Consider the following 27972-nt stretch of genomic DNA (forward strand, 5'->3'; position numbering starts at 1 on the left):
TAGAGTAGAGGACGGACGAGCCTCATTCAACTCCTGCTGGTGCACAGGTTGTGAGGGGAGGGAGGAAAGAGAGAAAGAGAAAGAGGAGGTGAAGGAGAATAATAGCAACACAGAGAGGACAGGTGGTGGAGAAGGAAGAGAGAAAGAGAAAGAGAGACAGAGAGAGAGATCACTTTGATGTTTTTCTAAGAAGAAGGAGAAGGAGAAGAAGGAGTGAGGACCAGAAGGAGCAGAGCAGCTCTCAGGTGTTGGGACTTATACCGAGGTTCCTCCAGGGGGGAAAGGTGGTGTAGAAGAAGTGACTGTGATCTCCTCACCCTTCCACCCTTCACCTCACCCTTTCACCCTTTCACCTCACCCCTTCACCTCACCCCACCAAGGATCCAGAGGTCATGGACCCGTCCATGTCGGCCGAGGTGGAGGTGGAGGAGGACGAGCACAAGGAGAGGAAGAAGATCCACTTCGCCGTGCCGTCCTCGGCGCCCACCAACCTGGACCCCCGGCAAGTGGAGATGGTGAGCAAAGCAGCACGTTTTTTTTTGTGTGTGTTTTTTTTAAAGCTTTTACTGTATCTCTGTGTGATTGAAGTGTTTGACAGCTGAAGCTCTTACAGTACTGACCACGCACAGGTTTGATTCCTTTCCACTTTTTCCTTTACTTTGCAACATCTCTGCTTTGTTTCACCTCTGACAACCTTCCTCTTACACAGAGCTGCTGGAGTTTTCTTTCTTTCTTTTTCTTTTTTTTCTCTCTGTGTTTTGGCTCCATCTGCCACACGGTTGAGAAATTATTATGATGACATTTCCCCCCCTCTGTTTCCTCATGAGATTAGAGCCTCGCTGCTGTCTCATCTTTGACCCGTTTAACGGCGTGACATTGAGATGAGTGTGTCACCGTGTTGTGTTGTGTTGTGTTGTGTGTGGAAACAACAAACAACAAAGTCGCTGTTAATGATTAGTACTTTGTGTCCGACTGTCACTCTCACTCTGTCCATGTGAGTGGCTCCTGTCATCTGATCTTTTGTTTGTAAAAAAAAAAAAAAGAAAAATCCTCCAATGAAGCGTCAGATGACTCTTTCTTTCTCTTTTTTTTTTTACTTGATTTTTCTTTTTTTTGTTGGCTCTGATGCGAGCGGCTCTTATTATAGAACAGGGGGGGAAACTGGGCCAAATCTAGGAAGCGTTTGGTGCCGAGGTAGATCCAGGCCAATGGCTCATCCCTCCTGAGAGCGAGAGAGGAGTGAGAGGAGAGGTGGAGCAGGAGAGCAAAAAGAGAGTTAATGCACACACACACAGACACACACAGACACACACACACACACACAACGTGAGCTTCACCAGGTGGGCTCACCTGTGTCGGGGTCGGCTCCCTCAGTGAACGTCCCTGTTTCACAAGACCGGAGCTCTGCAGCGTCAAGTTTTCTTTGTAGATTCATGTGGAGTGAAACTGATGAGACTTTCTCTTATCCAAGGCTTCTCTCGTCCTCGGGTCCAAATTTGACCCATTTTTTTTTTTATATCAGAGACCTGGTTTTCTTTCACCTAATTGCTTGAAAATAACACACTTTTTGCACATTTTCATTGAATGCATAGCCTCTTGTTATCCTGAGACCTGTTCATGTGATTGTAACTTAAGTCCAAATCATTCAAAATGTGTCTTTTTAACTTAAAAAAGGGATAGTTCAACATTTTTGGCATATTGGCACAATCCAACAACTCCAAAACGCTCTGGTGGACAAGTTGTGAGCTGCACATTCACCACGCTATGAGATAATAACAGAACGTTACCAGACAGAGTTGTTTTAGAGGTAAATCCAGAGCGTTTTGGAGTTGTTGGATTGTGTATTTGATGAGTTAGCGTAGCTCTGAGCAGCTCACGGCTCTGCTCTGCCGTTCTAAAAACAGCTTGCACCGACAAATAAAGGTAACGAACCTACTGCTATGACTATAGCAATTACGGCAATGGGCCGATTTGCCAAAATGTTGAACTATCCCTTTAAATATCAGCTTAATGTGCTGTATTGACCATAAAAACCCAACATAAACAGTGAAAGTGGAGGTAAAGCAGCAGATTTTGAGCTGTTTTTGTTGTTTTATGAGCAGATTTCTGACCTGTGAGGACAGAAGTTTTATGGCCGATGTGACGAAGGTTTAAGTAGCTAAACGACTAAATGACATAACGACTTGCTAAATGTGAAATGTTTTGCAACGCTTCACAACCCTTCACTCACTCTTCTCCTCCTCCTCCCCCTCTTCTTCTTCTCTCTATCTTTCATGCGCTCTGATCCCTATCGTCTCTTCCAAGAAACTACAGGATATCAATCTACCATATGTGAGCTGCCCCCTCTTCTTAAAAAAAAAAAAAAAAAGCTCCTCTCACTTCCTGTTGGTTTTGGGGAGGACCTTGTTGCTGCTCAGTCACCTTATGGCTGCACACACACACACACACACACACACACACTGATGGGCTATATTTAGGCTCTGTGGGCCGGCTCTGCTCCAGGACACATGCAAATTCAATATATGTACATTTACCGAAGTTACATATATGAACCCTGTGTATTGACATACGTAGAGGCCTGAGCCCATGCAAATCTATGTATGTTTGCTTATGCTGTATGTCTACCTGCCTATTATATAAATATATACTATATACAGTAGAGTCCAAAAGTCTGAGACCACTTTCAGTTTTTAAAACTATCAAGTTAACGTAATAATAAACCTTTTATGCAAATTCCTATTTAACGCCACACGTCCAATTAACACACTTTCTGTTATGTTGACCTTTGACCCGACCAGTAGTTTGCATCAGTTTGTGGAAAAATAAATTAGCTGCATTGTGAAGCTAAACCTATATATATATATATATATATATATAATTTTTTCCTTATGCTGTGTAATCGACTTACATTTGCATAAATTAGCATATTTTTGCATTATTAAACACTTGAGAGGGTTCCCTTTAAGGTGCATTTTGAATAAATAAATAAAAAATGTGCAATTTAAATATGATTAACTATTTAATGAGTAGACAGCCCTAAAGTAAACATTTGGATGTTTTAAGCATATGTTATGAACTTGTATTTCATGTATATACACTGCCCGTACAAAAAAAAAAGTCACACACTCTAATATTTCATTGGAACCGCCTTTATCTTTAAATATGGCACACATTCGCTGTGGCATCGTTTCGATAAGCTTCGTAATCTCACAACAATCAATCTCTGATTTCACCAAACGTTTAAGCGATTGCCAATCACGATCATTCAAGATTTTTCTCCAACCACATTTCTTCCTTGAAGATGATGGTTCCCCGCTGTGCTTCCAGTTTTTAATAATGTGTTGGACAGTTCTTAACCCAATTTTAGTCTCAGAAATCTCCTTAGATGTTTTATTTGCTTGATGAATGCCAATAATTTCACTCTTCTGAAACAGATTAACATCTTTGCACGACCACAGGATGTCTCTTCTAAGAAATGAGACTGCATCACTTAGGGTTTAATAAGTTGTTGCGAGCTGAAACATAATCATCTATGCAGTAATTATCCAATGGGAGGCTCTTACCTATTAGCTTAGTTAAATCCAAGTGGTGACTTTTTTTTGGACGGGCAGTGTTTATACAACATAGACCCATGTAATGAGAATATATTTGTTTATTGGCCACATTAGGGACTATCTTATATAACACTCTGCCTCAGTAACATAAAACATATGAAGCCTCAGGTTGGTAGTTGATGACGCTCAGTTGTGTGTGTGTGAGTGAGTGTGTGTGAGTGTGTTCAAGTGGCTGAATGCTGGGAACAAATACACTGCAGGGGGAGTGTGGGAAACTGAATGGGCGTTCAGGAGAGGATGTGTTTATGTGTGTTTAAAAGGCAGATAGCATCTAACTAACCTCCAGAGACGTACGTACGTGTGTGTGTGTGTGTGTGTGTGTGTGTGTGTGTGTGTGTGTGTGTGTGTGTGTGTGTGTGTGTGTGTGTGTGTGTGTGTGTGTGTGTGTGTGGGTTGGTGGATGGTTCAAGACTCTCATTTCATTCCCCTCGTCATTGTCCCACAGCAATTAACTTACTGACGCCCACACACACACGTCCGTCCCCGCTAACGAGCTGCTAACGATTCTCCCATTCTTACACAACTAGAACTATAACTCCTGTACAGTCACTGTTGTTTCCGATGGCATTTAAACGCCCCACAACCAAACCAAACTCAATAATGGAAAAAAAAAAACACTATCGACTGAACTGCCAGGGCCTTGTTACTATGGAGATGAGCTGTACACCCCCCCTTCCTCCTCCTCCTCCTCCTCCTCCTCCCATCACTGTTGGCATCTGAAAGGTCGACTTTAATGGACGGTCTCTGTCTGACTTCGCGGGGCTGTTTATTGTTTACGTTGGTGCTGTTTGCAGGTCTGTTGTGTGCAGATGCTCTTTGTGTTAATGTGCGAGACTTTTCCACACACACACATATACACACATACACATACACACCTCCCACACACACAGCCTGTAGGAGCAGAAACAGCAACTATAGGTGTGTGTCCTTCAGAGGTGTCAGATGTTCCTGTTGGACGGTGGCTGTGTGTTTATTCTGAGGAGTTTTATTCTTATTCATATGTCGACAGAATGAATAATAACAACACTGATTTCCTCCTGTAGTGGGTTTTCAGTGCAGAAATGTTAATATACGACATAAATGTCCCTAAATCTGGAGATATCACCTTGATTATTACACATCCTCTAGATATATGAAGATACAGAGTTTATAATATGCACAAAAACAAGTAGGAAAAGTTGTGTTAGTGTGGCTCCGTGTCTCTATACTTTTTAAACACACACTAATGGACTGTGCAACAATCCAAAATAAGGCAATAATCATGAGCACGGTCAAAAACTAGTGTGCCTTCCTCGTCTCCATATTAAACCAAAGTCCGCACACATCACGTTACGCACGTCTCAGCCAATAAGAAGAGAGCAGTTATTATTAACTAATAGGCTATACTAATTATAACCTCAAATATATGAAATCAGGATAAATCCAATCTAACAAGTTGTTTATGCACTTACATGTATATAGATAGAAAAATGTCAAAATTATGATTTTTCATATGATTTCTTAACATACAAGTTTATTAAAACAGCATAAATGTTGCATTAATGCATTAACCAACCTCTGATCCTAACATATATTGACATGGATCTTTATTTTTGTCACATACAGTATTTCTACAGTATAAACAAACATACTGTAGGCCTACATTTGTATATGGGCTATAAATATACGCCCCAGTTTCTAATTTTCCAGATGACGTCCGACTGTGAGTTTGCACATTTATATTTGGTCTTGTTCAGCCCTTTGAAGACAGAAATCACATTTCTCTCTCTCTCCTGGCTGGTATATAAATAAACAATAAGCCGTTGATCTCAGCGAGTTCCCTGAATCGTTGAGGCTGAACTTGAAGGTCACTTGATTTTGATTTCTGAACAAACAAACAAACTTCTCTCACTCTCACTCTTCAGACTTTTTGGGCCTCTCTGCTCTATTACATCACACTCTAAGCCCCCTTTTTTTTTTCCGATTAGTGGTTTTCTCTCTCTCAGCACCTAAAAAAAAACCTTGGCTGGAACTTTTCAAACTCCAACAACTGATTTGTCATCATTTCATTTCCTCCTCCTCCTCCTCCTCCTCCTCCTTGGGGTCTCTGATGTGTGTCATCTTATTGAAAATCCTTCCTGAGGATAAAGGGACTTTTTCTTTTATCTTTTTTCTTTTTAAAGATAATCATTGTGGAGTAATCTTCATATCCAGAGGTCAGGAGCAGGAGCCGTGTTGTCATTGTCAGCAACAACGCAGAGGAAGCACATGGTTGTTGTGTTTACTGTCCCTCCCCACCCCCTCGGTGCACACACACACACACACACACACCGATCCTGCATCCTTTTGCATGTGACGTCGGGTATAATGTGCATAATGGACGGAGATTAGGGTCACTGATTCCCTGTTGGTTTTCACCAGACTGACCTGACGTGTGTGTGTGCATGTGTGTGTTTCTGTGAAGCGACAGGAAGCTCAGTAAAAAACAAAACCAAAAGAGAGAATATCAGAGGATGTTAAAGGGATACGGCAACATTTTTTTTTCGTATCTTGCCTCACTCCCGAGTCCATGACCAGCAAGATAGACGCCATCCTTTCAACTGTGCGTGCAGTAACAAGGGAGATACGGGCAGAGCTGGCGCACCGCTAATTAGCTTAGCTCAAACGCTGGAAGTGTATGGGTAGTGTTAGCCTGCCTCCTACCCAAGCCGAAATCAGCAGTCAGAAACTGATTTCATTTTAGCTCTAAACTCTGTAAATATATCACTTTATCGACATTTCACAGAAAACCATGACGATAGAATTTGTGCTTTTACTTTGAAATAGGAAGCTAACCTACCCCCGATGTAGCTAGCTTGAACCAAAATAAACCGCCTTTGCTTGAACCCTCTGTTTTGACCGATCTCGTCCCGTTACCGGCATTTGACCGGTCAAGATGCCTTACCGGAGAGTTTTGTCAGCTCTGAGACAAAGATCGGCCCGTTTAGAGGTGCTGAAGAGTGTCTCTGATTACTTTACTGTAGGTGGAGGCAGGCTAACACTTCCTATACACTTCCAGCGTTTGAGCTAAGCTAATTACGGGCGATACGGCTCTATCTCCCTTGTTACTGCACGCACAGTCGAAAGGATGGTGTCTATCTGCTGGTCATGGACTCGGGAGTGAGGCAAGACATGGAAAAAAAATGTTGCTGTATCCCTTTAAAGGTCATTGGACCGACTCCCTCCAATGTCAAACACCTCCTCATTAATCTCTGTTAAAGCTGACATGAGGGGTATGATCTCAGCCCCCTCTTCCCCCCTCCTCCTCCTCCCTCCCTTTCCCTCTCCTTCATCCGTCCCGGTCCAGTCTGCGTCTGTGGGTTAAACATCAAACAGCGACCTTTGGTGCGTCGTCGTGTTTGTGGGTAAACACTGACAGTCTGGGGGACTGTCAACATGCACTCCCAGAGAGAGGACATCTTGTTGGACGCCACAAAGCAAAGCAAAGCAAAGCAGAGCAGTGCATGCTGGGACTGGGCGAGAGGGCGCAGTGATCTTTCCCGGTCAGAAATGTCACCAACCGTCCTAAAAGTGTCTCAGTGACTCAGTTTATTCCAATGACGCGAACTGTCTGTCGGCTTCTTCTGAGTTTTGTTCCCTTTTCAAAGTCCAGAACAGTTTGTTGATGTTTCAGGAAGAAGGAAAAAAAAGAAAATGAATTGAGGAAGAATAATTTAAGAAAGATGAATTGCTCTTTGGAAAGCACAGGTTGCTGCTGCAGCTTGGACACAATCAATGGGTCTCTGTCTTCTGCAGGTTTAGTTTTTTACGTATGTGTCTGTTCCTCCCTGTTTTCGCCGGACTGGTCCAGGCTGAAGAGACGTGTGTCGGTCCTTCAGCAGCTTCACACAGAGTTTCCTTTCATGTCCTGGCTGTTTTTGGACTGGAGCTGTGCAGAAGAAGACGTCTCATTTAATTTAGTAAAAAATGTGTGTTTTATTTTGAAAAACTGCACCTGAACTGAACAATCTGTCATCTCCTCTGTCTGCGCGCGTGGATGTGTGTGATGTGTAAACAGCTCAAAAAACAAACCACAAATAGTGAGAGATGTGTCGTCTGATGATGATGACACTGTACACACTGCACACACACACACACACACCTGCAGCTCAGGTGAACATATACGTAAGTAGCTGCAGAGCTGGGCGACCTGCACCGACCCATCCACCCTCAGCTGTTTCACCGTCACTGTCAACAAATCCTCTTTTGTGAGTTGCATGAGGTGTCACTTCAGGAGATTATTGTTAATCAAACCGAGTCGGGTCTGATTAAAGGCCACGAGGAGAAACATCCTCCTAATGTGCAACCGTTCATGTCTGTGATGATGGTGCAGAGATGAGTCAGTGTCTATACCTGCAGCTCTTCATCCCGAAGAGCTGGAAACAAGACACTCGAGACGCTCCAGACGAGACTCTGAGGTCCAAATCAAAACAAATGGGATTGTTCTCGATCCCCGTAGAAGATTCTGCTGCTGCTGCTGCTGCTGCATTATGTTGCTGCTGCTGTGTCTGTTTTAATCTCTGCTTTGTTGTTGAGACTTGAACTTAATGAGCTGCACAGTGAGAGAGGGAGGAGGAGGAGGAGGAGGAAGGGGCACAGCAGGTCATGTTCAATACGTTTCAGAGGAAATGACTCAGAGCAGAAATAAGGTTACGTCGACACGTTGATGTAAAAACACAAACCACAGAGTGACGTTAAAAGGATATTTCAACATTTTGGCAAATTCACCTATTGCCATAATCCCTATAGTGTTTAGGAGTATAGGTTCGTTACCTTTAATTGTCAGTGCAAGCTGTTCTTAGATCGGCGGGGCAGAGACGTGAGCTGCACAGTATTTCCATGTTTCCCTCATCAAACTCATCAAATACACAATCCAACAACTCCAAAACGCTCTGGTGGACAAGTTGTGACCTGCACATTCACCACGCTATGAGATACAGTAATAACTTATAATTATGTAACATTATGACACATGAAGCATACACTCTGAACTACTTGCGCTTTTGAAATCCCTCTGCCCAGCAGCCGTGTGGGGAAAGTAGTTCCGGCTACACATTTGCCTCAGAAACAACTCTATCTACTGTAGTAATATTACATGATTATTTCATAGCGTGGTGAATGTGCAGGTCACAACTTGTCCACCAGAGCGTTTTGGAGTTGTTGGATTCTGGATGAGTTTAATGAGAGAAAGGCGAAAATACCGCGCACCGTGCAAAGCTCACGTCTCTGCCCCGCCGTTCTAAAAACAGCTTGCACCGACAATTAAAGGTAATGAACCTACTTGTAAAACTATAGGGATTATGGCAATGTTGAAATATTCCTGTAAACCTTTTTTTTTTTTTTTTTTTTTACAATGAAGCTGCATCATCCACAGATGAGTTTTATAAATTCCTTTTGCGTCCCGGCACCGAGCCGTATAACCTGCACAGCAACCGTCAACAGGAGCCTTTTCTCTAGTGGATGACGTAGTGAAACGCGTCACCGCGGCTCCACTCTGCACTTCTGTCTGTTTGTTTATTTGTACCTGAAGCTCGTTGACCTCTGGAGCCGCGGCCTTTTGTCAGCGGCACAATGTGACACCTGTGAACTGCACAAGTGCACGAGCAAAGAAAGAAGAGAAAGGGGCCAGAGTTTACTATACTGTATGTGTGTGTGTGTGTGTGTGTTTGCAGTGTTTGTGTGCATGCAGGGCCGGTCGCCGTGCCGACGTCTCTACGAATAAGGCTTTTAATGACTGATACACCCCCCCCCCCCCCCCCCCAACACACACACACTTTGGCCTGGCAGGTGGCGTCCTGTCACTCATTGTCTGAGCTGTGTTGTGATGGTAAACTGTTTATTTCTCTGGAACAACAGCAGCTACCAGCAGCTAATTATATAAATGCTGTTGCAGGGGAAGAGAGGTGGTGGTGGTGTTGGGTGGGTGGTGGGGGGGTGGGGGGGCAGCAGCGTGAAACAAAGGAGGGGTCGTCTGGGAGTCTGAGTATGATGATATCATTCTTGCCGATGGGTGCAGCAGCAGCAGCATAATTACATTTCCTATTCGGGGGGTCACCGGAGAAGCCCCTCCAGATGCTTTCTCCTGCCATCTGTTTATCCAGTTAGCCAGTGGTGGGGTGAGGTGAGGTGGTCTGAGGTCAGCGAGGATGCAGCAGCTCACTCAGACTTGTGGGAATCCAGCGGTGTCGCTCAATGTAAATCTATGGAGCTTATCGTCCTTGACCCTAAAACATCTGGACGCCGGGGTGTTACTACCCGGCAGCAGAGCGCGGATGGCCTGGATGTGTCTGTGACGGAGCCGTTTGTGTCACATGACGACGATGGAGCTGATCACCGGCCTCTGGCTGTTGATTTGTCGTGCTTATGGAAACATTTTGCCTGGATGAAACACGTCGGACCGGTAATTAGGTTTCATGATGCGGACAATGGTCGACTGTGTGTGTCGGCGTCTTTGGGCAAAAACACTAAACATACATTCCTCACATTGCAGAGTAAATATACTCAGGAAGAAAAAAAACAACATCTGGCGTGTTACCTTCTATCTGCCTTTTATTTTGAAATTACACTGCAAAAACTCAAATATCTTACCAAGAATATTTGTCTTATTTCTAGTCTGAAGAAAGAGATCTCCGCACACTTAGATCTACAGTATGCAATAAAGCAATAAAGCAATAAAGTATGCACTTTTTTCCTCCGATTTTTCCCTGTTAAAAGGGTTTCCATGGAGTTTTTCCTCAGTCGATGTGAGGGTCTAAGGACAGAGGATGTTGCTACGATGCCATGTAAAGCCCTTTGAGACAAACAAAAAATAAGTGGAAAAATCTGATAGTGGAGCAAATTTCTCCTCCTTATTTCAAGCACAAAAAACCTGCTTTCACTGGCAGATTTTTCTACTTATTTCAAGTGAAAATTATTTTGAAACAAGTGAAAATTATCTAAAAACAAGTTATTTTTAGGTGATGATTCTTATTTAAAGTGGAAAGAGTTTAGTTTTGACTAGAAATGAGACATTTTGACAAGAAATAAGACAAATATTCTTGGAACGATTTTGAGTTTTTACAGTGTATGCACTTAAAATCTTTATTAGCTGAAATTGCATTTCGTCTAAACATGTGTGAAACAGTTAAATGTGCACTAAATCACAGAGATGTGACACAATATTAATGTTTTACACCTGAACCCACTCCCACTAAACATCTACTGCTGTTCGCACTGGAACAAAAACACTCAGCTCACACTGTAAGAGGGATCCTTTTTCACCTTATTGTGTTATTGAATTCATTGCTAGATTGCACTTAGAGCACCGCCCGGGGCTCTGCCACTTCATTTTAAAAGGCTCACAGGGAGGAGGAGGAGGAGGAGGAGGGAGGAAGGGGAGGTGAGTGGGTGTGGGTGGTGGGGGCACAGGGCTCAGATAAAAAGAGAAAACACATTTAAAGATCACGACAACAGCAGCAGAGACGGGGAATAAAGCTGCAGCAGAGACACAGACAGAGGAGGGGGGGGGGGGGTGTTTATGGCCTGATAGATTCAGCTCAGTCCCAACAGGAAGAAAGAGAGGACAAAAAGCTGAATGTGTTTATTGTGCAAAAGGAAATAAATGACAATCAAAAGGACGTCAGCGTTCAGCAGGAAGCAGCAAACACGTTTCTTGGATTCATATTCAGCTTCATATTTGGATCGTTGCATTCATCTTTCTGGCTGTAAAAAAAAGAAAGAAAAAAAGTTGCTCCTTGGTTTATGTGTGTTCCCCTCTGTGCACTGTTGTACTGTATGTTCTCTCTCTGTACACACACACATACACACAAACACACACACACATATGTGTTTGTCTCTGTGCCGGTGGGCAGATGCCACAACAACTGCAAATCAATCTTGTGCAAATCCATATCTGGGCTGAGCCGGGTTACAGCAGGGCCGTGATGAGAGAGAGGGGTGGGGGGTGGGTGAGAGCAGTATTTGGACCCAAGTGATGCCAACACACACACACACACACACACACACACACACACACACACACACACACACACACACACACACAAACACACACACACACACACACACAAACACACATGGCCCGATAGGCTGTGGTTCTGCTGTACCACACTGCAAAAACTCAAAATCTTTCCAAAAATCTTTGTCTTATTTCTTGTCAAAATGTCTCAATTTTAGTCAAAACTAATCTCTTTAACTTGTTTTTAGACAGTTTTCACTTAGGGAGACCGGGGATGGTTGTAACAGCATCACTTTCACCAATAAGACATAACATTATGTGATCAATATCATGTGTACCCACTCCATTTTTCACATTGCATGTGAATTTGCATGGCTGTGTGAAGAATTGTGTAGGTCAAAAAAACATTTTTTTAGGCCAGAAACTAATATTTTGGACCAAGTCTAAATTTTGACTAGTATCAATACCGTTGAAGTTTGAATTAGGTAACTTGTATAAGATGAAAGAGCAGGTTCCTAGGTAAAATATGAGTAATTTCATTGATGTTTATTTCATACCACCATGCTGGTACAGCTGGTCAAACAGTGATTGACAGGGGTGGGGATGGTTGTAACACCTTTTACCTTTGTTGTTTTATTAAGTGTCACTAACTGTCAACCATCTTTCCTGGAGTTATACATGAATTATTAGCTGCTTCTGACCTCGTGTAGCAGTCCCCGCCCTCGTCATGGATCTATTGGTCCTCGTCCCTACGTCACCACATTCACGCACATCCCTTGGCTGCACACAGAGAGGACCGCCCCTTTATGCCGTTCTCTCTCCTCATTGGATAAAAGTTGTAGGATACAAGGAAAGTTTTCTCCTCGGCTTACAGCAGAGCAGAGTGACTGACCTGTGTTTCAGACCAAACACTCTATATAAGTGATTGTTGTCGGAAGATATAACTATTTAAGACTTATATTAACACAAACATTCCGCTTACTTCTGCTTTAACTAGAAATAAGACAAATGTTCTTGGTAAGATTTTGAGTTTTTGCAGCAGAGCTGACTGCGACGGGGAGGGAAGACACCTGACTCACACCTGACTCCCTCTGAGATGCTCGGCTGTTCGCGCTGGTGCAGGGTGGTTAGCGCTTCAGAGTCTTTCTGTCTCATCCCACAGAGCCCCCACCCACCCACACCACCCCCCCCACCCCAGGAGACTCCTCCGATCTAGTTTACTCTGTCCTACTGCCGCTGCTTTTTATAGGCCCGGCCGCGGCAGCAGCAGCAGCAGCAGCCTAGAGGACGGCCTCCAGGGAACAGACCCATATCAGCTCAGATCTGCACCCACCAGGCTGCTGCGTAAGGCCGCGCTGAGCCAGAACACACACATACCTGTACACACACACACACACACACACGCTTATACACACATACGCTTATACATACACGTGTGTGCAAAGTCAACATTTACCAATGACTCATGAACCCAGTCGCCCGGCGCAGACTGAGCTACTGGAGTCTCATATCACCGTCTGTTGCCTCCAATTAGACCCGACAGTCACAGAAACACACAAACTGTTTGCATGTTCTCAGCTACGGAAGAGGATTAGGGTCATACATGTGATTTTTTAAAATCATTATTATTATTATTAGTCTGACTTTAAACTCTTTAAATTCTGTGTTAAACAAATCCCACGTGGCTGAGATTAAAAACTCTCAATTCAGACAAACGTATACTTGTTTTCACGCGTGGCTCTAATCCTCAAAAAGTCACAAGTGTGATGAATGAATGAAAGTCAGGATTCAGGATTTTTAATCTCAGGTTTATCAGGAAGGAGCCAGAATTTTAATCATCTGAATGCTGCCTTTAATTTGACTGTAAATGCGTCCTGAGAGTCGTTCAGTTCACTTCTGCAGGATTAGGTGTTGCTGCTACAAACAGGAAGTTGGGGAGGGGAGGTGTTGTAGATGTTGATTACTGTTTCTACAGTAGCAGCGTTGAATCTACGTCAATGTGCATGTGAGACTTTACATCTTTGAGCTCAGAGCTGAAAGGTTATAGTCGGTCACAGACTCACAGACTAGCAGCTTCCAACATGTAGAGGTATCATGAGGTCTTGCAGGATTTATAGTTTGGGGGGGGATGTAGAAATTACAAATAAGATTTATAATTAGATGCAAAATTATGAAACAGCCCTCCAGTGCAGGATGAGTCATCAAACATTTGAAATTGTTTTACAGGAAGACGACACCAGTCCCTGGGGGAGGTTTTTAATTTGTAACTAAACATTAATGATGCACGCGATCGTGATGATTCTTACTTCTTTATTGTTTTATCTTCTCCTCCTCTGTTTGCATCACTTCCTGCCTTGTTGCACCTCATACATTTGTCTTTTTTTAATTTGTTTTGTGAGAAAACAGCTGTTTGGGTGGTGCGTAATATTCTTCATGCACTGGTTACATGCATCCAGTCATGATAGCAGACACGTTTCATCATGTATTTGTTGATAATTAGTGTATTGATTACTTAAAATATGTTACTGCCAGTGACACACTGCAAAAACCCAAATATCTTATCAAGAATATTTGTCTCATTTCTAGTCAAAATGTCATTTCTAGTCAAAACAAAATCTCATTATACTTAAAATAAGACTCATCACATTAAAAAGTAACTTGTTTTAGACACTTTTTTACTTCTTTCAGTTGATTCAGTTTTAAAAACTGAGAGAAGAGACATTTTTCCAGGTTAAATAATATGTGACTTGTTGTGAGTTTTATTCCCATGTGGCCTTAATCCTCCTCTGCAACAAACACAATTTGAAATGGATTTACGGAAGTTGACAGAAATCGTCATCAAATCATCGACAGTGCAGGAAATAATAATAACCACGTGATGGTCGTTGATGACCTGACGCAGATCTATTATAGCTCCATATCTCCTGTCACATGCACATCTATAATGCACGACCCTACTGTTTTTCACTGTGACTTAATCTCTGTGTGAGAACTAATGAGGTGCTGCTGCTTCTCAAAGGGGGGTAATGATAGTTTGTGTGTGTTGGTTCCTGCATGGCGTTCACCTGTGGAGCCGCTGAAAGGCCACCTCAGCCTCAGCAGCCCCAGAGGGCACAGTCCACTGATCTGAGTGTAGAAACTATGGCTGCCAGCAGAGGAGGAGGGAGGGAGAGGGGATGTGGATAAAGCATAGCAGCAATAATCTCTCATGCTGTGGCCCCAGCGTTGTTGTGGCGTAAATGAGGAAGTCGCATACAATATTATGTAACTGGTGCAGAGTGGCGAAGGTTTTAAAGGCTGGAAAATTACTAGAGTCACGAAGCGTGTTTGTTTGTATCATCTGGCAATCGGCGATGTCATGTCATGCAGGAAGAGGCACGTCAGCACGGCAGCACCCACGACCTCACTTCCTGTTCATGCATGAGACATATGAGTGTGTGTCTGTTAATACCGACTACATGATTTTAATATTTCAACATGTTTACGACCTGTTTTTTTACAGCTGATCTGAGAGCTGCTCTGTTTTAGGAGGTCAAGTGTTGGCATTTCATAAAACCACAGGGATGATAACCTAGATCACACACACCTACACATGCACACACACACACTCAGGTAAACAGGTGATGCCTCCTCTCAGTGACCTTAATTATCTCACCGTCCTTTTACCTTCCAGTTGTTTCACTTTCTCTATTTTTATCTCGTCTCGTTAAATGAACCTAGACTCAGCTCCTCTGAGCCTCTCTGCCTGCAAAGACGCCTCATTTTACTGTAAAAGAGGGGATGAAACGAGAAATTCAGACAATTAAACTTTTGCTTTTGTTTCTTAATTTCCTATCAGATAAAAGTTATAGTCCGGGACGTCACAGTCACTTCGCTGCGAGATGTTTCTCTTTAGTTTAAAAGCATCAGAACCTGTGGATTCATCCAGGCATGGAGGAAAACAGAGCAGTGACCCAAAGCCAGGGCCGTTGCTAGGAATTCTGGGCCCCCTTAAAGAATACTAAAGTGGGCCCCTACCCCCTAACTTTTACAGTTTTTTTTCTTAGACTGCGTTTGTATAATCATTTTTATTTAGCCTACTTTGTTTTGATGCCAATGCAGCATTACTATGAGTATTAGTATAATTATCATCACCTTTCTCCCCTATACAACGGCCCTGCCCAAAGCTGACGTGAGTTCAGCCTGAAAAAAAAACAACAACTATAAACCAACAACTACTGAGAAAGAGGAAGAAGAAACAAGATGAAAACAGAGGTGTGGCAACTGTTTATCATTTTTCAGAAGAAACTAGAAGTGGCATTTTCTAAGCAGGTGTAAAAAAAATAAAGTGTTCTTTAAAGGGAAGTTACCACACTGATCTAACGGTTCACATCTTAAAGAAATTAATGTTAGGATGATGTGGAATATGTAAAATTTAGAGGTTTGCTTCTGATTAATTAATATTCTGTTGACGTTGTTATAATTTAAAGCAGAAGTAGGCGATCCGGTGGTTTTGGCTAACTTCCTGTCAGCGGATGGAGTTAGCAGTCCCCGCCCTCGTCCCTACGTCACCACATGCACGCGCATCGTCCTCAGTCTATGCAACTGTCCCCTTGGCTGCACACACAGAGAGGACCGCCCCTTTTTGCCGTTCTCTCTCCTCATTGGATAAAGGTTGTAGGATACAAGGAAAGTTTTCTCCTCGGCTTACAGCGGTGATTGCTGTCGGAAGATATAACTATTTAAGTCTTATATTAACACAAACATTCCGCTTACTTCTGCTTTAAACAGAAAAGCCATAATATTCTCCTCCACTCACCTGTTGACCTTTTGACATCTCACCGTAACTTTACAACCATCCAGTGGATTTCTCCCCCCCCTAGTTTAAAAGCTTAAATATAACACTCGACTATGGCAACATCTGGTGTGTGTGTGTGTGTGTCTGGGAGCAGGTGTCAGGCAGGCAGAGGCAGCAGCAGGACTCACAGCAGCACAGAGCCCCAGGCCTCCACACCGTACCGGGGGAGAGAGATAAAGGAGACGGAGGGTAGAGGTGGAGGTGGAGGTGGGGGGGTCAGAGGAGAGAGGGGGGGGGGGGGGGGGGGGCAATTGAGGTGAGGTGTATATGGATGTGTCAGAAAAGATGATATTTGGTGATGGGAGGAGAGAATAATATGAAACATATGTCATGTTGCCTTCTATAACAACAACATTATCGCATCATTGATCATCTTGATATGTAAAGCTTAATTAATTCATGCAAGTTTGTTTAAACTGCAAAGTTTTTCTATATCCTATAATTCTTTATGCTTTCACTTTTTAATATTTCAGCAGTTCTGGTGTATATATGCCTATATACAGTATAGCTTTAAGTTTTTGTGTTTTATCATCATACCTGCTTCAGTCTGAAGAAGAGCAGTACGCTCGAAACGTTGCTGATTTTGTTGGATGTGCTAAATAAAAGCACATAAAGGGAGCTTAAGTGTGCGGTCTCCTCTTTTCTTTTTTCTTTATTTACATTTATGTTTGAGGCCAGCACCTTTTTAATTGGATGTGCGCGACCTTTCTACTTTTTTGTTATCATCATACTGTCATTCTGTTTATAGACGTCACTCTGTCACTATGTTTTAAAAAGTATAAATATGATTGAAATGGTTATTACTGGTGGTCTCAGACTTAAAGAACCCACTGTGTATGGACAGGAGCTTTGAGGTCACTATATAAAGTATATGTGACATCATGTAACATACAGATTTACATGGGCTGGCTCCTACATGCTTTTATTTTTTAGGCCTATGATCATATTATGTCATGTTGGCCAAATTCAACACATGCACATCGGTCATATGGAAATGAATGTACATTATATGATGGATGTGGGAGGAAACGGGAGCGCGCGGTGCAGCAGAGGATCATGGGACAGATTGATGGTGTGACAGACAGCAGCTCCAGGATGGCACGAGCAGATTAACGCTCGTCGTGTCTTCTGTTCTGACGTAGCTATAAATACGGGTCAGGTCCACGGTCGATTACTCCGTGTTGTCGTGTTTGATTCCCACACCGCGGCCCCGCCAGCTTCTGTGCTTTGGCAACACGCGCTCTGTACGTCCAGTGACGCACAGTACACGCTGCACGCGGCACCGAGGTTCAAGGTTGAGTTTCCTCCTCAAAGGACACGTTCATTCAGTCTGAGGATGAGCCACTCACCTGCTCAGCTCTTTATTTATTTCTACTTTTATTTATTTTCCACCCAAGCTGTCAGACTTTTAATCCATCACAGTAAAGCTCTGAGCTCTGACTGCCAGTGAAGGCCTCACACTCTCCTCAGCACCATGACTGGAGCTGACGGCTGCAATAACATTTAGAGAAACTATAATTTATACAAAAACACTCCTCACTCAACATTTCCTCTGTGTGGAGGTTGTTTTACTTTTATCATTGGTTTCATTCAGAGCAATGCACCGGGGGAATTCTCTCTCACAATTATACACATTGTTTAAAAAATCAAATAGGTGCAATTTTTCATTATTAATGAGCATCTTCTTTTGGCACATGTCTTCATTTAACAGCTGCAGTGCTGCTAAACCTAAACAGACTAAAGTGAGTCTCCAGCCCTCAAAAAAACTAATCTTTTTAAGCATCAAACGATCACTTCCTGTTTGCATGTGAAGTATATAGCCGGTGGAAAGTTTGCATTACACTTGAGCGTGAGCGGAAATTTGAACCCACTCTTGCACCACTATCTGTTTAAGTACAGTAATCCATCAATCAATATGGAGATGATTAATCAACTGACAGAAGTACAGAGAACTTCTACTGGAGTTCTGTGCTTTACTTGTTTCATTAAAGCAACACTACGTAGTTTCTCAGCCATAAAATATTGTTTCTAAACGTATTTAACTGGTTGAAAAACTGTTATAATATGAATCGGTTGCTGGATTGTTGATGGAGCCGATGCTGGTGCCATGCAAAGAGGGTTTCGGAGCTCTAGAGGACCACGGTGGCGCTGTGTTCCTACCCGATCAGGGAAGTTACAAAGTGCAGTTGCAGCTGGCGCGATCCCACTCAGGCTGCAGCGGCGGCACGATTCATCATATTAACAGTTTTTTCTACCACATCAATGAGTTTAGAAACATTATTTTAAGGTCGAAAAACGACATAGTGTTGCTTTAACTCATCATTTTATAACTCCACTGCATTCTGGCATGTGAATAAATGGACTTTTATTTTGAAAATCTGCTGAATTTGAACAAACCCTGCATTCAGAAACACTCCTCCACTGTTAGTCAGGTCTGAACCTGTGGGTTTTCCTAACAAAGCTTTGTTAGATAAAGATGAGACGAAGACCAAGATCTGATCTGTGGTCTGTTGTTGATGCTTTAGAGATGAAGAAAGATTCATTTAGTTTTATTGTTTACTTTGTTTACAGTAAGATGACAAAACTTCATCAGTGACCGTTGTTCAGTTCAGTTCAGTTGTGTATCTAAGCCGTTTCATCAGGTTTATTGGTTAAATGTGGAACAAAACAACAATGTGTTTCAAATCTTGTACTTTCCGCTGCTTTAAGTTAAAATCTTAAAACATCAGTCACGTGACTCGGTAACGAAGCTCTGTCCTCACAGCAGCCGTCCACCACACCGGTCCTGACTGAGGTCTGCGTGGGCACAGCCGGCCGCTTGTTCCCGCCGGAGACAGAGACTTCACTGTGTCCCCGACTGACTGCGCGTGCTGCAGACCTGGAGTCTGTCGGGACCCTGGTTCTGCTCGGTGGGGCCCGACAGCCCCCAGCGACCTGCTGCTGCAGCAGCTGGAGAGAGACTGGTCGAGTCTGAGGCCTGAATGCAGCCACAGCCGGCCTTTTTTGTTTTGTTTTTTGGTCTCACACTGCAAAAACTCAAAATCTTTCCAAGAATATTTGTCTTATTTCTTGTCAAAATGTCTCATTTCTAGTCAAAACTAAACTCTTTTCACTTAAAATAAGAATCATCACCTAAAAATGAACTTGTTTTTAGACCATTTTCATTTGTTCAAACAAACTTTCACTTGAAATAAGTAGAAAAATATGCCAGTGAAAGCAAGTTTTTTGTGCTCGTAATAAGGAAGAAAAACTTTCAAGTGAAAATATGCTTGAAAGAAGTAAAAAGTGTCTAAAAACAAGCTACTTTTTAATGTGATGAGTCTTATTTTAAGTATAATGAGACGTTTTGACTAGAAATTACAGTTTTGACTAGAAATAAGACAAATATTCTTGGTAAGATTTTGAGTTTTTGCTGTGCAAATCCTGTTTCCATGGTCGCTCTGTTTGGGTCAGAGTGTGCACGGCCCAGTGTGTGTGTGTGTGTGTGTGTGTGTGTGTGTGTGTGTGTGTGTGTGTGTGTGTGTGTGTGACTTCCTGTGTCATGTGAGGGAGGTCATTCATTCCAAATCAATCTGATATCAAACGGTTTAAGGCGTCAGACATCGGTTACCTCGGCTCTGAGACCAGCAGCTCACGTAACGCCTCACTCCTCCTCTGCTCCACTGACCGCGACCTTCACTCTGACCCCCCCTCCCACTCCCCCCTCACTCCCACCACACACACACACACACACACACTCACCACCAGTGAGCGCTGAAACTCGCTCGTGGCTATTGACCCATCATGAAGCCAGCGAGCACCCACCCAGCATGCCTTTCACCAGCATGACCTGTCAACACTTTCCATTTGATTGAGACTTTGCTTTTGTGCTGAGCCATTATTAATAATACAGAGTCGACTGCTTTAATTATTCATCTGCATTTACGGCTGCATCTCTCTCTCTCTCTGTGTGTGTGTGTGTGTGTAGATCCGGCGCAGGAGGCCCACGCCCGCCACACTGTTCAGAGTCGCCGACCAGACGTCTCCTGAGGACGATCAGTCCACTCATCAGGTAAAGGTGAAGTCGGAACAATTTTCTTACTCTAGGTGTCAGTGCAGCCTCCTCCTCCTCCTCCTCCTCTTCCTGGATTTTACCCACAATTCACCAACCAACGAACCGCCATTTTTGTGTCTTGTGACGTGCTGATCTTCCTCATCCATCCTCTGATGTGTCTGAACCTGATCCGGATCCTCCAATGTTCAAACTCAATGACTTTTTTTAATTTCAATTCTTTATAATCAAAAGTCTGACAGTAAGTCCTTAGCTACTCACTGAGGAAGTTGCAGATGCAGAGACACTTCCACTGCAGACTGTGCAGCCATCTTGAGTTTGAACACGTCTCTACTTTGTGTCATAAAGTGCATTCATTCATGCATTTCATTGTTTTTTTCAATGTGCTTTTAATGTGTCACATCATGCATTCAATGTCTGTAAATCTGTGTTTGTGTCTGTGTTTCACTTCACTGGATGTTTAAATGATATAATATATTAATTTCTGTGCAGCGTTTTCACAATTTTGTAGTTTCAGACAAGACGACAGATGAGGTGACTGGATTTCTTTAGGAAACATCTGTAAACAAACACGTCTGAACTCAGTTGTAAATAATGTGAGAAACCAACATTGTCACAGTATCTGATGGCTTCTACAGTTAAATTAAGAAGAAATCCAGACTGATGCTCTACCAACACAATGTGGAAGAATTTACCAGTTTGTCTATGAGAACCTGCAACTTACATATTGATGCTCTTTTTACATGCATAATATGCCATTTTTTTTGTATATTTTGTACATTTTCACATGTTATATATGTTGCATTTCATGTATATTAAGTTGGACACCAGGAAGAGAAGCTGCTGCAGCTCTAACAGGAATCTGAATAGATAATAATATTCATGAGCATCCAGTGATCTCCTTTTTTGTTTTTAGGGCTGTTTCATTTCATCATAGTTCGGGGTCATAGTGAGAAATATCAACATCTCTGGACTCTGGGGATTTTTTTTTTTTTTTTGTGCAATGAAACGATGATTTTGTAACATTACATTTAGTTTTGGGGAGGCAATCACAGTCCAATATGCACAGAGGAGGATTAAGGCCACGTGTGAATTTATTTATTTTTTTATTCCCAGAATTTAGAGTTTAAAAGTTTAAAAGTCAGATTTATTTAGAAAAAAAAAGTACGACACACTGAGCATGGACTTTTTGTCTTTATGGAGAATTTGAAGGTGACGCTGTGTGTTGTGTCTTTGTGTTTGCAGTGGGTCGTGGGAGAGAACGGCGTGCTCAAACCAAAGCGTGTAAATCCAAACGTGTATCAGCCTCCATCACTTAAAGGTCGGTAGAAGCGGCGCTGGCGCTGCAGGTGGTCGCCCTCGCTCTGTGTGTATGTGTTTGTGTGTATTTGTGTGTGTGTGTGTGTTGTGATTCATCCTTGTGTTTTAGTCCTTTTCTGTTTTTACCGGGCTTCGCTGCCGTCGATTTCCTCTTCGCTTCTCGTGCTTCACGGTGGCACATAAAGAAAAAAACACACAATGCATGCGACAGATGGGTATAGATCTGCATTTAAAAGCCTTTTCTTCTCTGCTCTGTGCATGTGCATGTGTGACACCAACACACACACACACACACACACACGTAGACGTATCTGTGGTGTTATCGTGCAGCAGTTGTGTGTTTGTGTGCAGCAGCACAGAGGGAGAAAGGGAGAAAGAGAGAGAGATTATAGTGTGACAGCTGTGAGACACTGAGTGTGAGTCTAGGAAAAGTCTGGATCATCCAGGATTACAGTCTGTTGTGTATACAGCTGTGGCACACACACACACAGACACACACACACACACATAGGCATGAACACTGACACATAAGACAAAAAAGAAAAACAGGCATGAACACAAACAACACGCCTACAGTACATGTGGCTGCTTTCTTGCTGCATGTTGTTCAAATTTCTCAAATGCTTCTCTGCAGAGGTTCTTTTCATTCTGGGTGTGTGTGTGGTGTGTGTGTGTGTGTGTGTGTGTGTGTGTGTGTGTGTGTGTGTGTGTGTGTGTGTGTGTGTGTGTGTGTGTGTGTGTGTGTGTGTGTGTGTGTGTGTGTGTGTGTGGCGTGTGTGACGCATGCGTAGCGATGATATAATGAGACAGGAAGTCCTCGGTCCTGCAGCAGGAATCTGCCCTTCATCAGAGAGAGGAAGAGAGGACGAGCTGCTATCTCGCAATAATTTCTAAATTACATAACCTACCTTTAGATAGAGAGAGAGCGTGTGTGTGTGTGTGTGTGTGTGTGTGTGTGAGTGTGTGAGTGGTGCACGGTGCATCTGAGGGTGTGAAAGAGGCCAAGGTGACTCAGGAGGGCAGGAAGTGAGAGGAGGGGGAGTGGAGGTGGAGAGTGAGTCAGCAGTGGAGGAAAGTGGAGGGTAGAAACAAACAGATGGAAGAACAGGGTGATGGAGGGGACAGAGAGAAAACAACAGCCAGAGCTGCACTGTAAAAAATAAAATAATAAAACACAATATAAATAAATAAATGAAATCATGAGTGTGGGATCTGTCTGTCTGTCTGCTTGTGTCTGATTGGCTCCTGCCGCCTGGCCGGGTTTTTAAGGGGAGACACTACAGGTGAATAGGGTAAAACATTTTAAATAACAGATATCACCATGAAACTTCCCAAGGTTATCACTTACACTAAGACAAATATTTTTTGTATTACAAGTTTTGTCAAATGTTATGTTTAAATATGTAAATGAGGCAATATCTGATGAAATATGCGCTAATTTGCATACATTTACAGAACCGAAATCTGACCAATGGATAAAGCTACTTTCAAAATTCTGGTTTTATTTTGTTGACATATTAGAGTCAGAAGTTTGTACAGAGGTGATTTTGGATATCTCTTTTTATCACTCTGTAAATGAGAAAATACTGACACCAGCCCTAAAAAAAAATCTAATTTCGCCCTTTGCCCTTTTTAGGAATAAAATGTTGTATAAATCAGGCTGTGAATGATATATCAACAATCCCCTCTGTAAAAACCTTCAGAATATAGACAGGAATAAAACTGGAAGGTTTGGTGTTTATAGGAGCTGCTGAAGTGGAGATTTCTAACTCAGAGTCTGAGGAAAAACTAATTTTGAGAAAACGGCCTTTAAAGGCTTGTACTGTAAAATTCCATAGATTGTTCATGTAAATCGTACTTTTACAATTGGTTGTGGATACGGAGGAGATGACAATTTTTTGGAGCCGACATAATTGTTCAGGAGATAGAGAGCTTTACAATGATACCTGACATGACATGGCTCAGACGAACAAGGACAACACAGTATGTCACAGTAGCATGTTACCTTTTGGTGAATTTAGGAGAAATCTACTGATGAAAGAGACAAAATGAAGCAAAAATAAAAACCTTAATGTGGATTTTCTACCATTTCTTTTGACTTTTCTGAAAGAATACATGTTAAGGAAGAAAAATTGCCCAAAATCTCAGTTGAAATTGATCAGTGCATGAACCTGTAGTGTCTCGCCAACCACCTGTGAGACTTGATAGAAACTGACAGTGTTGAAGCGTGGAGGTAAAACCAAAACAACCAATCCCTCAAAATCTACCCTTGTATCCTTGTGTCGTCTCTCCCTGTGTGTGTCTGTGTGTGTGTGTTTGTACCTGTGTGTGTTTGTGTGTGTGTGTGTGTAGCTGTGCAGAAGATGGCTGAGGCACATATGCAGAACCTAGGCGTCTACCCTCCTTTGGAAGACCCTTGTGAAGGGGAGGAGGAGGAGGACGGCTGGCAGGGGGAGGACACGTCTCCCACCAAAGCTGCTGCTGGTGAGAGAAGGAGAGGAGGAGAGAAGCCGGGGGACGACGAGGCAGCGAGGACGACTCTGTTTTGATGCTCTACAGGAAAAACACACTCAGAGATACAGATGATGTGACCTCACAGCTGATTAATCAGATTCGTTTTTACCTGTAAATCCAGATGTTACATTCTCTATAGAAATAGAAATATCTAAAGGTGTGTTTTTCCTGCAGGGTTGTGTGAGTGGTTGAGTTTTTGCCCCTTTTTTCCCTCACATATTTATCCCTGATGTGTCTGCACATGATTCCCTGAAGTCTGAGACTTTGACGTTGTGTTTTTTCTGAGAGCAGCTGCGGAAAAACTTTCAGATGTTCATAAAGTTATAAACAACAAACTCTAGGCCTTAATATGATCAGTCAGGGCTGACGTAAACACAGTTTTATTACACTTCACTCAGTGGTTCTCATCTGACTGTGACAGCAGGATTCAAACACTGACACCTACGGTGGCCCAGAGAGGCCATAACACACTGCAACTTAGAGAAAAAAACACATGCAAATAAACAAACCAGTGTCAATAGAGGCCAAAACATCTTTTTTTAACCTAAAATTTCACAATTGGGCATCAAACAGTAAGTCCATCACTTTTTACTGTCCCACCCTTGTTGTTGCTGCAGGACTGACTTTGCCTCTGCAGAGTGTTTAGCTGTGTTTGAAACCGCCTACTAACGTACTTCCTACTACATACTGCATTAGCAGTGTTGGGGAAACTACTTTGCAAGCGTAGCTTGTAAAACTACAGGTAGTTCAGCCTGGCATCCAACAACTCCAAAACGCTCTGGTGGACAAGTTGTGACCTGCACATTCACCACGCTATGAGATAATAACAGAACGTTACCAGACAGAGTTGGTTTAGAGGGAAATTCAGAGTCTGCTTGATGAAAAACTGTCCCTGAAGGCAACGCGGATCAGCGGTTTTGCATGAATTTACCTCTAAAACAACTCTGTCTGGTAACGTTCTGTTATTATCTCATAGCGTGGTGAATGTGCAGGTCACAACTTGTCCGCCAGAGCTTTTTGGAGTTGTTGGATTGTGTATTTGATGAGTTTGATGAGGGAAACCAAGAAATCCCATTAGCCTCCGTAGTGTAGCTCTGAGCAGCTCGTGGCTCTGCTCCGCAGTTCTAAAAATAGCTTGCACCGACAATTAAAGGTAACGAACCTACTGCTATGACTATAGGGGTTATGGCAATGGGCAGTTTTGCCAAAAACATTCAACTCCCTTTAAAAGCCTAATGTTTATTTGCATGCGTTGAGCTCTCTGTGCCACCTTACACACCACTAGTTTGTCTGCTTCTTCTTCTAAAATGATGGAAAAACAAACAAACAAACATGTGACCAGATGAGAAAACAAAAGTGACACAGACAGAAAGAACAAAACTTTGTTTGGCAGCACAAGTGTTGACAAAGTCTAAAATATATTTTTAAAAACCAGCAGGAACCATGTCTGATCTCAGAGTGGTGTGTAGTCTGAGTTGCAGCAGCTGCAGGTGAAACTCTGTGAGCTCAGAGTCAGATCAGTGTGAGAGCGGAGGAGGCTTCATACCACACTGCTCTGACTGCTGCAGCAGCTGGAGCAGAGGTCAGAGGTCACACAGGGTTAATAACACACACACACACACACACACACACACACACACACACACACACACACACACACACACACACACACACACACACACACACACACACACACACACACACACACACACACACACACACACACACACACACACAGAGCTGCTGCCTGTGCAGAGCTGGACTCTGATCCTGCTCAGGAGTTTAACCCTTCAAACCTCCTGTCAGGGCTGTAGATATAATATCTCTGCATGTTTGATCACTTGCAACATTTTCTTTCTTATTATGTTTGATGCTGCAGGTTTGTAGTTTTTTTTTTAAAATCGACACCATATCACAGCAGCAGCATCTCATTCAGATGTATTGCTCAGTTGGCCCAGATCACAGGATCTATATTAAATCCATGTGTGGAAACACTATGTATGTATTAACACTGCCACCGGATAGGAAACTCACACGTCCTCATTTAGTTGAACTGATGGAAACTAAATGCAACTTATCAAGAATAAGAATAAATCATTTTAATTTCTGAAAAATCATAAATCTATACGTTTTGTTTATAACATTAGTTAAACAAGTTATTCCAAGAAACCTAAACCTGAACCCTAACCCGACACACAAGGCTGCAGCTCATAGTTATTTTCATCATCTAATAATCAGCTTATTATTATTTATAATTACTTCACACTATTAAAGGGACAACGAGGAGTTTTGGAAAAGCGAAGCGTTTTCACACTACATTTATGAGCCTCCGCGCGCACCGTACATTTCTTTGACCGGGCGCAAGACGGACTCATGTTTTCATTCATCAATAATTAAAGTCAGAGGTTCAAAGAGGTTCACATACCACCGTAGTTCCGACCATAAACGGCGATGCGGCTGCGTTATTCTCATGATTCGCAACGAAGGAAACGCTGGTCGGCTCGACCAGCACTTCCGCCACCACTAATAATAACAAAATAACGATAGAGACAAAACGATATATTTATCGAAAATGGGCCCATTAACAAGTGTGGGTAGCGGAGATTCATCCACATTAACGTGAGACTTTTTTATAACCAAATAGAAACTCCTCGTTGTCCCTTTAAGCATTGTTACATTCTTATACTCTGTGTTATAAAAAGTTACAGATTAATGGTCTGGACTCTGCAAATAGCCAAAAATATACAACACAGTTTCCCATGACGTGTTCAATGTCTTTTGTCTGTTTTTTGTTTTGTTTTTTGTCCTTAACACACTGATATTCAGTTAATTATCCCAGAAGAGTGAGAAAACACATTTTATAAACTTATTTGACATTTTTATCCTTCAAAGGTTTATGGATCAATGTTTAATGGAGAGACAGATAAGTTTAATCGACCACTTCCTGTCAATACTGGTAGTTCACTTCAGTCAATAGTTGATTGATACTAAAAATCCAAAATGGCTGCTGCCCTCCTCTGACCTCTGACCTTCACCTTCTACCTCCCTCAGATCACCACGAGACGGCGGCGTCCACCGAGCAGTCGGACAAGTTGTCCAGCGTGAGAAAGACGAGCAAACAGATCCAGTGGGCACAGGAGGAAGAGGAGGAGGAGGAGGAGGACGAGGAGAAGAAGAAGAACGAGAAGGAGGAGGAGGAAGACAAAGCCAAGGCAACGACAGAGGAGAGCAACCGAGGGAGCAACTGAAAGAGAGTGTGAGAGAAAGAGAGAGAGGGAGGGAGGATTGGGAGAAGAGTGAGGGTGTGTAGGTAGTTGTCGTCAAATGGTTAAAATATGGAGAAAAACAAGAAGAAAGTGGAAAGAGTCTGTGATTGGAAGACAGATAAAGCTTTGTGTCGTGCTTCACCTCTACAAGGTCGAAGGTGGATGAAGGAGAAGACAGAGGGAGAGAGTCAGAGCTAACGAGCAGGTGAGGACAGGTCCACAGACAGACAGAGCAGACCACTGACGCCACTAAGTTCAGGCCCCAATGTCCCTTTGTTTAGTCGAGGAGGGGGGGCCGAGGTCGACGTGTCCCCCCTCTCTTTCTCGCTCTCTCTGTCCAATCATTGCTTCTGCAGAATAGAGTGAAATGTTCCTTTAAAGAAGTAAAACAACCTCCA

At 42.8% G+C, this 27972-nt stretch overlaps 1 protein-coding gene across 1 annotated transcript; it reads left to right on the forward strand.

The window, feature by feature from the left end:
- ppp1r1b (protein phosphatase 1, regulatory (inhibitor) subunit 1B) lies at positions 1-27966 on the forward strand. Its single transcript, XM_083977535.1, has 5 exons — positions 1-515; positions 20391-20474; positions 21720-21795; positions 24147-24278; positions 27360-27966. The coding sequence occupies exons 1-5, from the start codon at positions 393-395 to the stop codon at positions 27554-27556; spliced, it is 612 nt and encodes a 203-aa protein (XP_083833661.1). The 5' UTR covers positions 1-392; the 3' UTR covers positions 27557-27966.
- The last annotated feature ends 6 nt before the right edge of the window (positions 27967-27972 follow it).

This window comes from Trachurus trachurus (genome assembly GCF_905171665.1).
Source record: "Trachurus trachurus genome assembly, chromosome: 8".
In the NCBI taxonomy this organism is placed as follows: domain Eukaryota; kingdom Metazoa; phylum Chordata; class Actinopteri; order Carangiformes; family Carangidae; genus Trachurus; species Trachurus trachurus.

Coding starts and splice junctions, on each gene's coding strand:
- ppp1r1b (XM_083977535.1), top strand. CDS start 393: ATGGACCCGTCCATGTCGGCCGAGGTGGAGGTGGAGGAGGACGAGCAC. Junction 516..20,390: donor ACCCCCGGCAAGTGGAGATG/GTGAGCAAAGCA, acceptor GTGTGTGTGTAG/ATCCGGCGCAGGAGGCCCAC. Junction 21,796..24,146: donor TCAGCCTCCATCACTTAAAG/GTCGGTAGAAGC, acceptor GTGTGTGTGTAG/CTGTGCAGAAGATGGCTGAG.